This window comes from Sus scrofa, chromosome 15 (genome assembly GCF_054392235.1).
Source record: "Sus scrofa isolate SSC_HxYL_T2T_F1_AM1 chromosome 15, Sscrofa_HxYL_maternal_Yorkshire_Landrace_v2.0, whole genome shotgun sequence".
Lineage (NCBI taxonomy): Eukaryota > Metazoa > Chordata > Mammalia > Artiodactyla > Suidae > Sus > Sus scrofa.
Genome location: NC_139397.1, coordinates 123,724,748 through 123,738,241, shown reverse-complemented (window position 1 = coordinate 123,738,241; position 13,494 = coordinate 123,724,748). Strand labels below are relative to the sequence as shown.

Below are 13,494 nucleotides of genomic sequence, written 5' to 3'. Positions count from 1 at the left end.
CCAGAGGAGCCTGTGGTGCTCAGAGCTGAGTGAAGTCTGTCAGTAATTCACTTCCTTTTTTTTAAATGCATCTCATTGCAGAGATTATAATCTTCTATGAGCAAAAACTATATTGTTTCCTACTATATCCTACACAGCTTCTTGGGAAATGATGGACTTGTCATAGTGTTTAATATATAAATACTTGCCATTAAAGCTAGAATCGCATAGTGGAGATAAACTGAATCAAGTTTAGTAACTTCCTTAATAGCAGGTTGATTCTTTTGTCTTTTTGCCTTTTCTAGGGCTGCTCCCGCGTTATGTGGAAGTTCCCAGGCTAGGGGTCGAATCGTAGCTGTAGCCGCTGGCCTACACCACAGCCACAGCAACGCGGGATCCGTGCTGTGTCTGCAACCTACACCACAGCTCACGGCAACACTGGATCCTTAACCCACTGAATAGGGCCAGGGGTCGAACCCGCAACCTCATGGTTTCTAGTTGGATTTGTTAACCACTGCGCCACGACGGGAACTCCTCAGGTTGATTCTTTAAAATGAAAAAAACAGCAAATGATTATATAAGGACAAGTTTGTTGAAAAACTAGACAATAAATTTATGATTTTGATTTTATTTTGGTATATTTTTCTATATTAAAGATATTTAATATATCTTTATTAAAGATAAAGTTTAAAGATATTTCTGTTAATGATGGAAGGATACTGACATCTCTGTTCTCTCTAAACCAACTAAAAAGAATAAAAAGAATGAGTTACAGAAGAGAAGCTCAATCTTTGATGATTAACAAAATCTTGGAGTTCCCGTCGTGGCGCAGTGGTTAACGAATCCGACCAGGAACCATGAGGTTGCGGGTTCGGTCCCTGCCCTTGCTCAGTGGGTTAACGATCTGGCGTTGCCGTGAGCTGTGGTGTAGGTTGCAGACGCGGCTCGGATCCCGCGTTGCTGTGGCTCTGGCGTAGGCCAGTGGCTACAGCTCCGATTGTACCCCTAGCCTGGGAACCTCCATATGCCGCGGGAGCGGCCCAAGAAATAGCAACAACAACAACAAAAGACAAAAGACAAAAAAAAAAAAAAAAAAAAAAAAAATCTTGTAACCAGAATATATGGGAGTTCCCTTTGTGCCTCAGCAGGTTAAGAACCCAACAAGTGTCCATGAAGATGTGAGTTCGATCCTTGGCTTAGCTCAGTGGGTTAGGGCTCCGGCATTGCCTGAGCTGTGGTGTAGGTCACAGATGTGGCTCGGATCTGGTGTTGCTGTGGCTGTGGTAAAGGCCTTAGGTGCAGTTCTGATTTGACCTCTAGCCTGGGAACTTCCATATGCTGCAGGTAATGGGCCTAGAAAGAAAAAAAATTAGAATGTATGAATTAATGCTATTTAAATGTGGTAATTGAATGGGACATGGAGTTCCCTTGTGGCACAGTGGGTTAAGGACTCAGCCTTATCACAGCTGTGGTGCAGGTTTGATCCCTGGCCTAGAAACTTCCACATGCTGTGGGCATGACCAAAAAAAAAAAAAAAAAAAAAAAATCGAACCAGGGCAAGAGAGGATGATTTCCTCTGTAGAACTTCGGCACAGTCAGGGGGCAGCCTTCTCCCAGGTAGTTGACACGATGGGGACAAAACCAGTGATCCCCACATTAGGAGTGCCAAGGTTGGCACGTACATTGTGCCCCCTGAGTGGCAAGAGAGGTGGGGTTGAATAGCAAACTGCGTAGTCATACTGTTTTGCGAGAAGTTGAGACGAGGGGAGAAACTGGCAGCATGCAGTTGTATAGCTACTGCTGTTGGTCAGCTGGAGAGAAATAAAGCCTAAATGATCATCCCCTAAAAATCTATGCCATGTGGGCCATTGTGAGGTGGGGAGACTAGTCCAGCATTGAGTCAAGCCTCAAAGGAGGAGTGTTGGAGATGATCATTTTCAGAAAGAGCAGAGAAAGTAAAAGTTATAAATAGTTCCTTATAGTGGAAGGTAGCATGTGGAGTTAAGGGTGAGCCATGGCTCCTCTGAAACAGGAATTTAAAGATAACATAAAAAAGCTCAAGAAATTGGGAGTTCCCGTCGTGGCACAGTGATTAATGAATCCAACTAGGAACCATGAGGTTGCAGGTTCAATCCCTGGCCTTGCTCAGTGGGTTAAGGATCCGGCATTGCCGTGAGCTATGGTGTAGGTCACAGACACAGTTCAGACCCCGAGTTGCTATGGCTGTGGAGTAGGCCAGCAGCTATAGCTCCCATTAGACCCCTAGCCTGGGAACCTCCATATGCCGTGGGAGTGGCCCTAGAAAAGGCAAAAAGACCAAAAAAAATCCATTTCGGATTTGATCCCTAACCTGGGAGCTTCCATATGTTTCAGGTGTGGCCCTAAAAAGAAGGAAAAAAAAGAAAAAAGTGAAGGTCACTTTCAAGATGGCACATATTCACTATAGCCGAGGATAATGGAGATAAAGCTTGAGAGATTTGAGCAATCCAAAATGGACAAAGTAAAATTTAAGAAAGACTAGAGAGACAGTGATAGATATGGAAGATAGTAAATCTAGCATATTGAGCATTGGTACCCCTGAAAAATGCAATAGAGTAAATGGAGTAGGAAAACATCTTAAGATAATTAAGGAAGAGGAATTCCCATTGTGGCACAGCAGAAATGAATCTGACTAGGAACCATGAGGTTGCGGGTTCGATCCCTGGCCTCGCTCAGTGGGTTAAGGATCCAGTGTTGCCGTGAGCTGTGGTGTAGGTCGCAGAGGCGGCTCAGATCACGAGTTGCTGTGGCTGTGGTGGAGGCTGGCAGCTGCAGCTCCAATTTGACCCCTAGCCTGGGAACCTCCATATGCCAAGGATGCAACCCTAAAAAAAAAAAAAAAGCTAAGGAAGGGTTGAATTGACTTGAATTTCTAGGATGGTTTCTAGTTTTTAAATATGAAGACTTTTATTATTAGGTCAAAATTGGGTGAAAAAATCGTACCTATAAAAGAGCCTGGCCTTAGGCTTTTTCATTCTAGAAGTCTTGGAAAAAAATTGTACAAAATCAGTAGACCAAAAGACATACGGCCCAAGAATTTTACATCCAGGCAAGCTCTAGTTTATTATCAGTTGACACACACACAAACATACACACACTTTATTTTTTTGGCCAACCCATGGCATATGGAAGTTCTCAGGCCAGGGATCGAATTTGGTTGGTAGCTGGGACTTTGCTGGATCCTTAACCCAGTGCACCAGGCCAGGGATCAAACCTGTGCCACCACAGAGACAGCACTGGATCTTTAACCCACTGTGCTATGGTGGGAACTCTTTGTCAATTGACTTTTTTTTTTTTTTTTTTTTTTGTGGCACCTGTGGCATATGTAGTTTCCCAGGCTAGGGGTCAAATCAGATCTGTAGCCGCTGGCCTATGCCACAGCCACAGCTGTACGGGATCCAAGCCTCGTCTGCACCTTACACCACAGCTCACAGCAATGCTGGATCGTTAACCCACTGAGCAAGGCCAGGGATTGAACCTGTGTCCTCATGGTTCCTAGTCAGATTCCTTTCCCCTGAGCCACAAAGGGAAGTCCTCAATTGACATGTGTTTTAAACAGAAAAACCATGGCTAATTTTTTTATAAGTCAGCCTTTGGAGGGGAGGTGGAGAAGGGAGGTAACTATATCATAAACTATTGAATCAACAGTTGAATTGAAAACTGAAGTTAAAAGTATTGTTGATTGAGGAGTTCCCCTTGTGGCTTAGTGGGTTAAGCCTGACATTGTTGTAGGCTTCAGCATAGGTTGCAGATGCTGCTTAGATCTGGTGTTCCTGTGGATGTGTAGGCTGCAGCTGCAGCTCTGATTGGACCCCTGGCCTGGATACTAAGATATACCTCAGGTATTGCCTTAAAAAGAAAAAGAAAAAGGATTGGTGGTAGCATTGCATAATTTGAAATGTAAACATTAAAATGTCATAAATTAATGATAATATGAAAACAGTAATTTAAGGAACAAATAGTTGAAGATGGGTAGGTAGCTACAAAATGGAAAATTTTCTCATGAGGTCAATCACAGTCATTGTAAATACTCTAATTTTCTTACTTTGGAGTAAAAACATGTGCTTGGTTTTTTTTTTTTTTTTTTTTTTCGGCTGCACCTACAGCATATGTAAGTTCCTAAGCCAGGAATGGAATCTGAGCCACAGCTGTGACCTATGCCACAGCTTTGGCAATGCAGGATCCTTTAACCCACTGCTCCAGGCCAGGATGGAACCTGTGCAGTGACCCATGCTGTTGCAGTGAGATTCTTAACCCACTATGCTATAGCGGGAATGCTTAAGAAAACATGCTATATAATGAAATACGTAATAGTAAGATAGAATTGAAAGCTAAAAGCAATACAAAAAAAAAAAATGAGATAATAAAATTAAGGTGGGAGTACCCGTTGTGGCTCAGTGGTTAACGAATCTGACTAGGAACCATGAGGTTGTGGGTTCGGTCCCTGCTCTTGCTCAGTGGGTTAACGATCCGGCGTTGCCGTGAGCTGTGGTGTAGGTTGCAGATGCGGCTCGGATCCCAAGTTGCTGTGGCTCTGGCGTAGGCCTGAGGCTACAGCTCCAATTTGATCAACCCCAGCCTGGGAACCTCCATATGCCTCAGAGCGGCCCAAGAAATAGCAAAAAGACCAAAAAAAAAAAAAAAAAAAAAAAAAAAAAGGTGAAATATTTGTTACATGAGTAAATATAAAATGAATCAGATTGACTCATTTATAAAAGAAAATGACTCAGATTGGAGCAAAAAAGTGAAACCTGTTAGAGATGCAGCTCAAAAGGAACCAGCAAATAATATTTTAGTAAATATTTTAGGCTTTTTATGACTCTCTGTCACAACTACTTAGTTCTGTTACAGCATGAAAGCAGTCATAGACAACATATAAATGAATGAACAGTACAGTATTCCAATAAAACCTTATTTACAAAAACAGGCAGTGGACCAATTTATTTTATAAGTGACAGAGTTTGCTGACCTGTGATCTAAAACAGTGCTTGACAAAACTTAAGAGTAAAAGGGTGGGCAAAGACCTAACTTAAAGCAAATTCAAATCCGAAATTGGAGTCCAGATATTAGCGTCAGACAAGGTTCTTCTCCTTTTTTCCTTGTGAATTTGTTTTTATTAGGACATAGGTGATGGCCTGAGAAATAACTCCATGGGCATAAGCAGGGAAGTGTCCATTCTAATCTTCCTGGATAGCTTTTGAAACCTTTTCTTAGATCTGCTGTTCTTGCTTCCAGCAGATTCTAACAGTCCACTGCTCAATGGCTCCTCCTTGTAAGAGAATTTCCTCTTTTTCTTGGGGACACTCTTGCTTCCTGACTCTTCAGGGTCACTAACTAGTTCCTCTTTGGGGAAAGATTTCTTCTACTGCTGTCAGTCTCTTCAAGATCACTACTAACCAGCTTCTCCTTGGAAAAAGTTTCTTTTTCTTAGGTTTGTAGAACGACGTGGGTCTTCTAGGATGTTCTCCTGGTGGGGGGGCCTCCTGGGGTTTTTGCTTTTTTTTTCCTTTTGGGGTCTTTTTTTTTTTCCTCCTTTTTAAGGGCCTCACCCAGGCATATGGAGGTTCCCAGGCTAGGGGTCCAATCGGAGCTACAGGTACCGGCCACAGCCACAGCAACAGCAACACAGGATCCGAGCCATGTCTGTGACCTACACCACAGCTCACGGCAACACTGGATCCTTAAGCCACTGAGCGAGGCCAGGGATCAAACCTGCAACCTCATGGTTCCTAGTTGGATTCGCTTCCTCTATGCCATGGTGGGAACTCCCTCTTTTGGGGTCTTACACTCCTGGGAGGCAGCCAAGGACAGAACACACTTGCCCAGGGAACAGTGTGTGCTCCAGCCAGCTCTCTGGACTCACAGCAAGCTCTCAGCACCTTTCTCCTTGTCTCATTCCTGCTCTGCACTGCTACTGTGCTCTGAAGATGCAAGGGCAATTGCACCCAGCCTTTTCTTCAAGCATTTTGTCTCCTATTTCCCCAGCTTCCTAGTTAATCTCAGCAGCCACTTCCTCTGCCTGAACCATTGCCTCCTTCATGACATCCAGGGTCTTTTGTGGGAATCTCTGTGGTCTCAGAGGATAGCCACTTCTCGGCTTGTTCTCAAAATTTCTCCCCAAATACTCTTATGGCTGTCTCAGAGAAGCAGTCAGTTTGTGAGGCAATACTGCATTTGTTGGCTAGATATTAGGAGATGCAGCCTTTGTTCTTGGCAGCTGCTCAGCCATGAAGGTGAAGTGGAAAATGAGTACATGCTCTGGGATGTTACCCCTTGTCTTCAGGTTTCCGGAAGCTTGGTCCCTTTGCTGGGCCCAGGAAATTGCTCAGACAGTAGTATGGTATGTGCCTTCTTCTTCTTCTTCTTCTTCTTCTTTTTTTTTGTCTTTGTCTTTTTGCCATTTCTTGGGCTGCTCCTGAAGCATATGGAGGTTCCCAGACTAGGGGTCCCGAAGCATATGGAGGTTCCCAGGCTAGGGGTCGATTAGGAGCTGTAGCCACCGGCCTACCTCACAGCCACAGCAACTTGAGATCTGAGCCGTGTCTGCAATCTACACCACAGCTCACGGCAACACTGGATCCTTAACCCACTGAGCAAGGCCAGGGGTCGAACCTGCAACCTCATGGTTCCTAGTCAGATTCGTTAACCACTGAGCCACGACAGGAACTCCAGTATGTGCCTTATTCTTAACAAGAACTAAAGCATAGGGAGGCATAAAACTCTACCATCTGAAAAAATTAAATAACTCTTGAATCAGAGAAATTAAAAAATAAAAGCAAAATTGACTAGAAAGTACTGATGATCAGAATTCTCTGTATTAGTACCTATGGGATATGATTAAAACAAAGCTCAGAGAAATTCATAGATGTAAACAAATTACTAAGCGAGGAAATAATGGCAATAAAAATTCAGCCCAACAGGAGTTCCCATCATGGCTCAGTGGAAACAAATCCCACTAGGAAACATGAGGTTGCCTTGCTCAGTGGGTTAAGGATCCGGCGTTGCCATGAGCTGTGGTGTAGGTTGTAGACGTGGGTCAGATCTGGCGTTGCTGTGGCTGTGGTGTAGGCCAGCACAGGGGTCTCTGATTAGACCCCCAGCCCGAGAACCTCCATATGCTGCGGGTGTGGCCCTAAAAGAAAAAAAAAAGAAATCAGCCCAAATTAAAAAATAATAAAATAAATGGAAATAAAGCAGAAAGAAGGTATTAGTAAAGATAAAAATGAGAAATTGATGAATTAGAAAATATACATGGAGGTGCTAATGAATCCAAGAGATTTTGTTTGTTAGTTTTTTGGGGGGTATTGGTAAAAATATTTAACAAATAACTCCTTTTGAGCCAAATCATGAACAAAGGGAAAAAGCATGAATATCACATATGTCTATGGACATAATCAGAATATGAAAATGAATCATAGACATTTAGGAAATTGAGTGTAAGAGGTTGTATTGCTAAACTGTATGTAAATAAATTTGAAAACAAAAAAGCACTACTAGGCCTAGGCAACCCTCTTTTTTTGTTTTGCTTTTTAGGGCCGCACTCGTGGTGCATGGAGGTTCTTTCTGCTTTTTAGGGCTGCACTTGTGACATATGGAAGTTCCCAAGCTAGGGGTTGAATCAGAGCTGTAGCCGTTGGCCTACAGCACAGCTCACAGCAGTGCTGGATCCCCGACCCACTGAGCGAGATCAGGGATTGAACCCGCATCCTCATAGATCCTAGTCAGGTTCTATTATGCTGTGCCACAACCAAACTCCCTAGACAACCTTCTAATAAGGAAGATTATAACTACAATGTTTTTTAACTTGCTCAAGAACATAGAAAAAGACAAAAAATTTTCTTAATTGTTTTTTGAAGTATTAACACCTAATTTTGACAAAGTATACACACACAGACAAAACTCTAGACATTCTCAAAATACAAAAATTCTAACTAAGAGTGAGTGTAACTCAGCCACACTTTAGAAGAATAACAATTAATGACCAAGTTGTTTTTAATCCCAGTGTTATAAGATGCGTATAGTATCAGGAAATATTAAATAGTTATAGTACGTGTTTTTAAAAAATACAAAAGAGAAAATGATCATTTCTCTAGAAGCTGAAAAAGAATTTGGTAAAATTAGCCATCAATTCTGAGTTTCTTTGTTAAAAAAAAAAACCCTCTTGGTAAAGTAGGAATTACTTCATACTTCCTCAACATAATAGAGAAGGCAGCATTATTCCTGCCATTGACTTCAAACAGGAGTAGCAGTGGTTGTTATTATTAACATTGTTCCAGCAGTTCTGGCCAATTCAAATAGGAAAAGAAAAGACGCATAAAGAAATTAGAAAGGGGAAATCATCAATCTTGATAGATATGGTGCCACCTAAAATATGTCGGAGTGAAATGTCAATGTTACCCACGTGTGTCTTATAAAATATTCTCGTACGTATAGATACATAGGCGTCTGGCACTCTGTAGGTGACACCAAGGCGCTGCTGGACCCGTGGGTGAAAGCATTTTAAAGGTTATCTGCAACTTCTGACTGGGGAAAGATGGTCAGCATCTTGAAAGGAGTGCTTATAGAATGCGACCCTGCTATGAAGCAGTTTTTCCTGTACTTGGATGAGTCCAGTGCCCTGAAATTCATCATTCAAGACATTGATGACACGCAGGTCTTCGTAATATCAGAGTTGGTTAATATTCTCCAGGAGCAAGTAGGTGAATTGATGGACCAAAATGCCTTTTCTCTTACCCAGAAGTGAGAATATTAGATATTGACCATTTAGGAATTTAAAGTAACAAATGTGACAGACTCTCACCATTCAATATCTTATGTAACTGGTTAGATTTACAGAATTGCTTGGAAGTGGGCGACAGGCAAGACTGTGGTATTTTTTTTTTTTTTCCTCATAAAAAAAGCCCCCTGGAACTGACTGTCTTCTGTTTTTTTCAGTACATAGATCCTAAAATCCAAAAAAAAAAGCTTAAAAAAAAAAAAAAGATATGTAGGAGTTCCCGGCGTGGCTCAGTGGTTAACGAATCCGACTAGGAACCATGAGGTTGCAGGTTCCATCCCTGCCCTTGCTTAGTGGGTTAAGGATCCGGTGTTGCTGTGGCTCTGGTGTAGGCCGGTGGCTACAGCTCTGATTGGACCCCTAGCCTGTGAACCTCCATATGCCGCAGGAGCGGCCCTAGAAAAGGCAAAAAGACAAAAAAAGGTATATAGGCTTTTTTGATAATGGCAAATTTGTTTATGTAAGTTGCTTTTTTCATATTTATATTCAGCCTACTTATTTGCCGAATTTCATATAGACTCACCTGAACTAATTCATGAAAGCTTTCTTTGCCAAGTGGATGAGCAGGCCAAAGAGAGAGTGTAAAAATGAAACATCATAGGTTTGCTTTGAAATAATTTCCTGTCTTAAACATCCAGACCTTTGGGACAGCTAAATTTACATTTTTAATCTGACTTTTCTCCCTCTCCTCCTAATAGAGTGAAAATAGAAAGCTCTTATTTTTGTTTTACATTAATGTATAGGTTTACTCAGTAATAAATGTGATTTCTGTGAACCAAGCTAATATTTCAGGGTTTGGGGTTTTTTTTTTTTCCTGCTAGGGTAAGTGAAATGCTTCTCAAGGGTAATAAAAATTCTCTACCTTTATCATCAGTAGTAATAAGAATTAACATTATGAGTAATAATTTCCACTTGTTTAGTGCTTACTAACATACTGGTCATGGAATTTAGTGTGTTGCCTGCTTTGTATCATTTGCTACATTGAGCAACCTCATAACATAGTTACTAATACTATTCCTATTTTACAGATGAGAAAACTGAGGTTTAGAGGATTTATTCAAGGCAACACCACAGTTACTGGATTTGAGCATAGATACTGGACTTGAGTAAACATATCTTCTGACTGCTCAAAGATTTATGTATCTTGTCATTCGTTGGTGTAAGGAATTTCATAATTGGTTTTACAAAGGAGTCTTTCTGTCTTTTCTCTCTTTCTTTCTGTCTGTCTGTCTGTCTGTCTTTCTCTCTGTCTGTCTTTGTAAGGATCGCACCCGTGGCATATGGAGGTTCCCAGGCTAGGGGTGGATTGGAGCTACAGCTGCCGGCCTCCACCAGAGCCACAGCAACTCAGGATCCGAGCCGCATCTGTGACCTACACACACAGCTCATGGCAACATCAGATCCTTAACCCCCTGAGTGAGGCCAGGGATCAAATCCTCAACCTCTTGGTTCCTAGTTGGGTCCGTTTCCGCTGCGCCACGACAGGAGCTTCGAGAGAGTGTTTGTTTCTTGAGTTTCTCTGTAGCTGATATTTAAGCTGTTCTGGGTGATTTGGGGAGTGTGGAGAAGGTGGCGTAAATCATAGCAGCCCCTTATGATCCTGCCTTGACCAATTAGTTGTTTCTGTTTCATTGTAGACTGTATGGTTACATGAGACATAAATGTCACTGCTGGAAGTTTTGTGTGTGGAGAGGTAGTGACTACTGTGTGATTTCTTCCTTCCATTTTCTTACTAAGCCTCCAAAGACTCAAAAGCTGCAACTGTTATGCTCTTTGGGGTAATTGGGAGCACAGTGTGGTGCAGAGCTCTGGACTGAATGATGGAAATATGGTGATTAGTCTTTGGGCTCACGAAGTTTATAGTTTGGATGGGATAGGTGTGGAGGAGTATTAGAGGGAAATGACTTTTTTTTTTGGTCTTTTCAGGGCTACATCCACAGCAAATGGAAGTTCCCAGCCTAGGGATCAAATAAGAGCTGCAACTGCCAGCCCACAACACAACCGCAGCAACGCAGGATCTGAGCTGCATTTGTGACCTGCACCACAGCTCACAACAGCACCAGATCCTTAACCCACTGAGCTAGACCATGGACTGAACCCGAATCCTCATGGATACTAGTTGGGTTCGTTACCGCTGAGCCACAACGGGAACTCTAAAAACAACATTTTTAATACAGGAATTTCTTCTTTTTTTTTTTTTTTTTTTTTGTATTTCATAGAAACATTTACAAATTGCTAAATGTTTTGCAAACATATTAAGAAGTATAGAATTTCTGAGGGAAGTTTTGGGTCTGTAGAGGTCATTGCATGGCATTTTAAAGAGATTTGGGTTCTGAAAATAGGTATAGCATGCAGAGAAATAATAGTAATGAAAAGGACCTACCACCTTATGACATTCGATTGGTGGAAGAGCCCTGCTGCTTTGAGGTATTTATAAAACAATCAGAGTAAAAATTAGTTCAATTCAGAGTGGTAGGGTTACTTAATATTTTATAATGTTTCTAATTTGAATTCAGTACTGAAGAATCTGTCCCGTTAGGAAGGGTGATATCCTAGTATTTTACTTCCCAGGTGAGCAAGCTTTATTTATTTCTATTTGTTAACTAGGCCTTTTGATATTTTTGTAGACAATCTGCTTCATCTTGATTCTGCAGCATTCCACACTGTGGTATCCTTGGGGTTCTCTTAACATTGCTATGGTGCAGAAGATTTAAAATCAGGTATGGCTGTGGGGGCAGAAGTCCCTCAGGGAAATTCTCAACCTAAATCTGCCTTACATTCTCTGATTTATCATTTGGGTTTCTTTTTTTGTGGTGGTCTTTTAGCTGATGTTCACAAGGAATAGAGTCACGTGATGTATGAAGGGAAACATATACACTTCTCTGAGGTTGACAATAAGCCCTTGTGCTCATATAGCCCCAAACTGTGCAAGCAGCGGCGACTCAACGGCTACGCTTTCTGTATCAGACACGTTCTGGAGGACAAGACTGCCCCCTTCAAGCAATGTGAATATGTGGCCAAGTATAACAGCCAGCGCTGCACCAACCCCATCCCCAAATCGGAGGACCGCAGGTAAGTACTTACAGTGGGGAGCAGTCTTTGATTTCATTGGCAGACTTGGAAGTTTCTCTTTCTCTCTCTTTTTTTATTTTTTATTTTTTTTCTGATATGATGAATTGAAATGCTGAGTTCTAGGGATAATCTAAGTAAACTTGGGAATGGTTCTAAAAATGAGAGATGGCAGTTTGAAAAAAAATGGAGTTGTAACTTTGGAGAATTATTTGAAAAGTATGTTTGATTTAAAAAAATTTTTTTATTTAATAGGCTGTCTAGGATTATTTTTTTAAATGTTTGGTTTTTTGTTTTGCTTCGTTTTGTTTTTTGATTTGAAGTCTTAGTACTGATGTGTTTGGTTTGTAGCCATATAAAGTATTTCCTGACTTCTCTACTTAGTTTTTTCATCCGCCTAAATGAGAGAAATTATAGGAACTGCTTAGGGGTTATAATTAATGATAATAATTTTGGAATTTTTAAATCTGTGCTTGAAATGTAGCAAAAGGTATGTACTTACTGAAAAAGAATTATTCAAAAGAATGATTACTTGAATCATTCAGAAGATTTACTTCCTCTTCTGGTTAAAAAGAGTTCCATATAGACTATAATTTACATAGTAAGGTAGGTTTTATGACTAGAATTATGAATTTATACCTTGCTGAATTAAAATGTGGAGGTGTTTTTAAAGGCGTCTTATGCTGATAATTCGTCTTTCATATTCTTGGGAAATTTTACACTGTATTTTCCTTTACAATCTCTTTTCTTTATGGTTCTTTTTCATCACTTCTCTGGATGATCATTGTAGGATATTATAGAGAGATGCATACTTATTTTCCAAAAAGTTTCAAATACTTGTTATCTTTAGGGAGAAAGTTTGAACTTTTTACTCCTGTCTTAAAAAAAATACTTATGTATGTAACCTTTGTTTTTGATCCTATACGTAAGCAAATGTTACCAGCATACATTGGTTGAAAAGGAATTGTGTATTTTATCTGTCATGGTGAGCAGTTTTTAAACTTTTAGGGTAAAATAAATAATTCTTGTTGATAAATATCCCACCAAAATGAGTATAGTATAATGTGGTGATTTGGGAATACTCTCTTAGAATTTCTAATGAGCACTTAAGGCTTCAGATTACAATACCCGAAAGTTAGAAACAGCTGTTTAGTGAGGAAAGGAATAAAATTTTAATCTCAGGTAAAGAAAAGGTACCACTGTTTTAGCTAAGCATGTCTGCCCAGTTGGTTTTAGCTGACTGAAAAAAATTTCTTACTCTTACCCTTTTTTAACATGAGGAGTAGATAAACTTAGATTAATTTTTTCCTTCAAGTTCCATTATAATTACATTTCTATAATTTTGTCTTAAATTCAGTTTATCACAGTTACAATTGTCAACCTTGGATTTTTTTACGTTTCAGTCAAAGCAAGTATTATCTTAATAGCTAACAGCAAGAAGTAAAGTGAGAGTCACACTGAATTTCTCCAAAGTATTAATTCTTTGAAGCGTACGTCTTCACCTTTATAGTCAAAGTAATTTTCTCTTTTTAGAACCAGATAAGAAGGGAAAGGACTTTTATGTTGCTTTGTCAAGGAGAAACTGTGCTTAATAAGCACTAAGTTATATTTTTTCAAAATTGGTCCGAGAC

At 40.6% G+C, this 13,494-nt stretch overlaps 1 protein-coding gene and 1 pseudogene across 11 annotated transcripts in view; both read left to right on the top strand.

Annotated features, from left to right (window-relative positions):
* INO80D (INO80 complex subunit D) overlaps nt 1–13,494 on the top strand; it is a 75,364-nt gene that overhangs the window by 11,006 nt on the left and 50,864 nt on the right. For 4 of the 11 annotated variants that reach the window (XM_021076040.2, XM_021076042.2, XM_021076041.2 and 1 more), the window contains exons 2-3: nt 11,422–11,514; nt 11,620–11,866. In XM_021076040.2, coding sequence (XP_020931699.2) covers nt 11,649–11,866 — 218 coding nt within the window. In that variant the 5' untranslated portion in view covers nt 11,422–11,514; nt 11,620–11,648. The remainder of the gene's footprint in view (nt 1–11,421; nt 11,515–11,619; nt 11,867–13,494) is intronic. The other 7 variants (XM_021076046.2, XM_021076047.2, XM_021076045.2 and 4 more) reach the window with 3 other exon arrangements.
* On the top strand, nt 8,405–8,882 carry LOC146396104 (general transcription factor IIH subunit 5 pseudogene; annotated as a pseudogene).